The sequence below is a fragment of the Eptatretus burgeri genome, chromosome 9 (assembly GCF_056783735.1).
Source record: "Eptatretus burgeri isolate ZD-2024b chromosome 9, Ebu_testis_v1, whole genome shotgun sequence".
Taxonomy (NCBI): Eukaryota; Metazoa; Chordata; class Myxini; order Myxiniformes; family Myxinidae; genus Eptatretus; species Eptatretus burgeri.
This window is the reverse complement of record NC_140969.1, coordinates 26,751,058-26,756,951: the sequence shown is the minus strand read 5'-3', so window position 1 is coordinate 26,756,951 and position 5,894 is coordinate 26,751,058. Positions and strand designations below refer to the sequence as shown.

The following is a 5,894-nucleotide window of genomic DNA, read 5'->3' as shown; positions in this document are numbered from 1 at the left end:
TTCCACATTGATCGCTCGTTGTATCGACTTCAGCCGAAAGGCCATCAGACGACACTTTACGTCAATGAGCTCTTGGCCACCATCTGACAAGGGGCGACAGAGTAAATCTGACCGCAACCAATGATGACCATTCCAAAAAAAGTTTACCAGTATCTGTTGAATCTCTTTAAGCAAGATATCTGGTGGCTGTAAACAGATGAATTTGTGCCACAAGACAGAGGTAGCTAAAGTATTAATAATTAGTATACAACCTCTGAAAGACATTTGCGGAAGGAACCTTTTCCATTTGTTGAGACGTTTGGTTACGTGATCTACCACTCCTTCCCAGTTAATAAGGGAGTACTGGTGAGGGCCAAGATAAACACCTAAGTATTTCACCCCTCTCTCGTCCACCTTAGATCTTTCGGAAGAGACTGAGTTGGCACTAAGGGAAGCCCACCGGATGTACATTGAGCTGAGGACACCCACAGAGCTTGACTGTTTTGCCAATTACACTGCAAATGTGAAGCAAGATGAAACTTATGTAAAGATCCAAGAAGAGTGGTTAGATCCTGATCATTTTTAATTACTATACAGACATCATCAGCATATGCAGACATGACGATAGGGTGTTCTTCTGGAGACGGTACAAAGCCAGAAAGAGAGTTCCTAAGATTAATTAGTAATGGCTCATATCAAGAGAAAGGCGAAACAGTAAACCTGACAATGGACAGCCTTGCCGAACACCCCTCTGAACCTGATTGGGTGAACAGAGACCATCGTTTACCTTACACAAACTAGATATATTGTTGTATAACAACTTAACAAAACCAATGAACCTTTCACCCAGACCGAACTTTTGCAACACATGAAATATATAAGTGTGATCAATACTATCAAAGGCCTTTTGACATCAAGGAAAATCAAACCAACCCCTTCTTCCTCTTTTATGCTAGGTTCCCACTATCACGATGCGCGGCACGATTGAAATCGTGGTCTTAATCGTGGACTAATCGTGGTGATCCTATCAGATCTTATCAGATCTTGAGATCAGTCGTGGCAATCGTGTTAATCGTAGAAAAATTTTGAACGGTTCAAAATTTTTCTACGATCAACACAATCAATTGTCAATCGGGATCATCGTATCAGATCATATTGCATCGTAACAAAGCACGACAGATCGTATTGCATCATAACAAAGCACGACAGATCGCATCTAATTGTGCTTCCTAATCATGGTGATCGGGATCGATCTTAGACAAGACAAACACCACGCTGTGTGAGACCACGATTTCAATCATGCCGCGCATCGTGATAGTGGGAACAGCTTTCAGAGAAATTCCATGATCAGCTACGAATGGCCAATCGTGGTGTTCATAACGGATCGCACGACACTAGGAACTTTGCATAAGACCACAACCAATCAAATCTCTAATTTCAAAAATGTTATCAGAGATTGATCTCCCTGGGACACAGTAGCTCTGTTCAGGGTGAACGAGAGTCCCGATGACAAGTTTTAGCCGATTGGCCAACAATTTGGAAAATAATTTGTAGTGAACACAGTAATGAAATAGGGCACCAGTTCTTGATTTGACGGAGATCGCCGCTTTTTGGGAGAAGACAAAGCACCGCTCTTCGACAGCTGAGAGGCAGTATGCCAGAATGTAAACTTTCTTGCAGAACCAACAGCACTTCTGGACCTAAGATGTCCCAAAAAGCTGTAAAAAATTCCACTGAAGTCCGTCAATTCCAGAGGCTTTTTCACATTCAAAACTATTCAGAGCCATGCTGAGTTCCTCCAGGGTAAGCGGCTTTTCAAGAGCTTGACGCTGACTACAACTCAAAGAAGGAACATCATTTGTCATCTCAACACAAACCTTACACACAGATTCTTTTGCAAATAAATCAGAAAAAATAATTTGTATAATATTCCCTTTAGCATCTAATAAGGAGAAAATCTGCCTTTGAGATTTCTTAGCCCTTTCTAACTGGAAGAAAAACTTTAATTTGGGGTGTCAGAAAACTTCACATTTTGGATTCTGAGTCTAATTGACATCCCCATTACTTTTTCATGAATCAATTCTCTTAGATAAGCTTTTTTCCCCAATAATAACCAAAGTTTACTGTCATTTTGAGCTTTAGCTAAGTCTTCCTCTAACTGCAAAATTTCAGTTTCCAAGAGTGAAACAGCAATTTTATTCTTACCCGTGGAAAAGGACTTATAACATTGATAGAAAACGCGAATTTGAGCTTTCGCGTTGTCCCACCATAACTAGATAGAAGAATAGGAAGGTTTACTTTGGATAAGTTTTTCCCAAAAACTACGAAAAGCATCAGTAAAAAAACAATCTTCCAACAGTCTGGTATTGAAAGTCCAATACGCACTTTTATGAGTTAACCGAGAAGAGGATAAACCAAGCACTACCAGGTGATGATCAGAGAAAATGGAAGGAAAGAGATTACAAGACACGAGTACGTTTCTAAAAGTGGAGTTAACATACCATCTATCCAGCCTTGCAAGTGTTATCAGCCCGTTAGCACACCGGCACCATGTATACTGAGATGCTGTCCGGTGCTGCATGCACCAAGCATCGAGTAGACTAAGTGATGAAAAACAACAATATATGTGTTTATGAGATTCCGGATGTGGTTCTGGTGTGTTTCTATCCAAATTAGGTTCAAACATGGAATTGAAATCTCCTCCAATACAAATACAATTATCAAAGACTAAAGTATGAAGGTAATTAGCCAGATGTGTGAAAAACTCTTTACGAGCCCCGCTCTCACTAGGAGCATAGACATTAAAGTAAGGTGAGGTGAAAACCTTGATACACCAACTCTAGTGATGCTAAGTGTCCTTTAACTATTTCAAGGAAACTATACGAGTCAGGAACAAAACCTGGACGAAGCATAAAGGCAACACCTGCCGAGATTGAAGACAAATTACTGAAGAAACAAAGCCCCTTATTAAGGCAGAGCCAGTCAGACTGTGAAGTCTCTGTTATGTGCGTTTCTTGCAACAAACAGACATCGACATGTTTCTGAAGCAACAAGTTTTTAACTTGGATCCGACGCAAATGGTTAGCACCACCCCCATTCATGTTTAAGGTGCCAAAAAGCACTTCCTTCCTTTTCATCCCGTACCAGTGTAACGTATTATTCTGACTTGTAATTTGTTGTTATTGTGGTTTACCAGATGCGCTTATTTGTCAGACACGAGTGAATTGTCGCCGCGTCAACGCTTTTCCGCTTCCAGCACGATGGAATCTGCATGAGTTCGTTACATGGTGTCAGAAGTTGGTTTGATATTCACGCCATCAGCCGCCATCCGTCTCCATAAATATGGCATCTCCGAACTTTGATCAACCCTCGATCAACTGAGACAGTCTGGATCTCCACCAGGAGTTTTGCCAGTTCAGAAATCACATCAGTTTTGTCTTGTCAGGGCCGCTCGCAGACATAATGTAGCCTTGTCAAGCAGGATGGCTCGGAACGTGGATCGGCGAACAAGGTCGTCAAATCTACCAAACTCTAGCTTGGGAGGAAGGAGAGAAAGACGACCCACAGAAAGTGCTGGACAAATTCCAGAACTATGTACAGCCCAGAAAGAACAAAAGAGTTGCCAGACACCGACTGAAACAAAGGTGCCAGCAGAGTGGTGAGTCTTTTGATCATTTCATAAAAGATCTGAGGATAATTCTCATGGATTGCGATTACCAAGACCCAGACGACATAATCGTCGATTGCATAATTGATGGCAGCCATGATAAGAGGGTCCAAGAGAAATTACTCGATAGGGGTGAGGAGCTCTCGCTAGCTAAAGCTATAGAAATTGGCCAACAGCTGGAGCTGGAGCTCTCGCAGAAACATATGAGAATAGTCTGGGATGAAGATGCTCTCATCTCAGCCCTCAGATCTGAAAACGAACTAACTCAGCACCAGACTCAACGTTTTAAGAGCAAGCCTGATAGGCGTACACAAGCTACCGAGCTGTTCAAAGCTAAGAATCGGTTCTGGAATGACAGTCCCTGCAGCAGATGTGGCCAGTCAGTGCACAGTCAAGCCAAGTGTCCAGCAATTAATTCTAGCTGCTCCTACTGCAAGAAGCCTGGTCACTGGTTTACAGTGTGTCAGAAGAGGCTGTGTGACTCAAAGTCCCTTGATGTAGAGACCAGTCGAGATCATGTAGACCTTCCTCAAGAACTACTCAAGGAATCTGAAATTTTAAGGATCTACGCTCTACAACCAAGCAGTAATACGGCTACTCATGACAAGTGGGCACAGACCGTCACGTTGCTGGGACAGCCGACTCGGTTCCGGATTGACACGGGTGCAAGGTGCAACACACTAACACTCAACAACTACCAGTTAGTCCAGCACCTCGCAGACGATCTATAATTGTCGCGGAAAGTTCTTAAAACATACTCAAACCACACTATCCGTCCTGTAGGTACCATGACACTCTCACTCTCTCACAAAAACGAGACTGCTTGAACCAGTTTTGAGGTCATTGACCTTGATCAGGAGAATGTAATATCAGGCACTACCTCGGAAGCCCTCGGCCTCATTGTCAAGCTCGATAAGTTATCTCTTGTTCAGCCTCTAGTCAATGTGTCTCAGAAAGCAGTAATCTCTGAGTTTCCAGAAGTTGCCAAGACAACTGGAACTCTTCCCGGAACTTATCGGATCAAGCTTGCAGAAGGGTCACAGGGAGTAGTGCATGCTCCTCGCAGACAGCCTGCAGCATTGAAAGAGAAAATAGTTGACAAGCTACAAGAGATGGTCACCGAAGGTCACATCGCGAAGGTAGAACGACCGACTGAGTGGGTGAGTTCCATGGTAGTAGCTCTTCGCAACGGCAAAATCCGCATCTGTATAGACCCCAAAGACTTAAACAAGTGCATAAAACGTGAGCACTACCCAATGAGAACTGTTCAGGAAGTTTTACCTCAAATCCCTGGAGCCAAAGTATTTTCTGTGCTTGACGCCCGCAGAGGGTTGATGCAAATTCGCCTTGACGAGCCTTCTTCATTCTTGACCATGTTCAATACACCTGTGGGGAGATACCGCTGGCTGCGTCTCCCTTATGGATTGAGGTGCTCGCCGGAGATATTCCAGTGAATCATGGACCAGATGCTAGAAGGGATAGAATGGGCAACAGCGGTAATGGATGACATTTTAGTCGCTGGTCATGACATCACCCACCACGACTGTGTTCTGAAGTGAGTTATGCAATGAGCCAAAAGTTATAACCTGCAACTAAACTTCCGAAAATGCCTAATCCGGCAATCCTCAGTCCCTTATGTAGGCCACCTGCTTACTGCAGAAGGAGTGCTACCAGATCCACTGAAGATGAAGGCAGTTGAGAAAATGCCACGTCCAACAGACAAACAAGGCGTCAAGCATTTCCATGGATTTGTTCAGTATTTCGGGAAGTATATTCCCAACCTAAGTGACACAAGCAAGCCTCTCCATGATCTCTGCAAGGCTGACGTGGAGTTCTCCTGGCAGGCAGCTCAGGAGCTGTCCTTCGAGAAGCTGAAGCAAGCATGTATTTCGGCCCCAGTGCTTCAGTACTACGACGTAAGTCAGCCGGTTGAAATACAAGCCGATGCCAGCCAAAACGCTGTAGGAGCCCGTTTGCTCCAGAATGGCAACCCTATAGCATTCACATCACGCAGTCTGACCGATACCGAGTGTCGCTACGCCATGATTGAGAAGGAAATGCTCTCAATCGTCCATGCAACAGAAGCATTTCACTACTATATCTTTGGAAAATCGGTAGTGGTATACAATGACCATACACCCCTTGAGGAAATCTTCAAGAAGCCTCTCCTATCTTCTCCCATGCATTTACAGCGCATGTTGCTCAAGCTTCAGCGGTATGATTTGGAGGTCAACTACTGCCGTGGTTC

At 43.8% G+C, this 5,894-nt stretch overlaps 1 protein-coding gene across 1 annotated transcript; it reads left to right on the top strand.

Moving 5' to 3' along the window:
• Window positions 1-3,224: 3,224 nt before the first annotated feature.
• Window positions 3,225-5,199, top strand: LOC147019766 (uncharacterized). Its single transcript, XM_085896702.1, has one exon. The coding sequence runs from the start codon at window positions 3,682-3,684 to the stop codon at window positions 4,375-4,377; it is 696 nt and encodes a 231-aa protein (XP_085752828.1). The 5' UTR covers window positions 3,225-3,681; the 3' UTR covers window positions 4,378-5,199.
• Window positions 5,200-5,894: the final 695 nt, after the last annotated feature.

Coding starts and splice junctions, on each gene's coding strand:
- LOC147019766 (XM_085896702.1), top strand. CDS start 3,682: ATGGATTGCGATTACCAAGACCCAGACGACATAATCGTCGATTGCATA.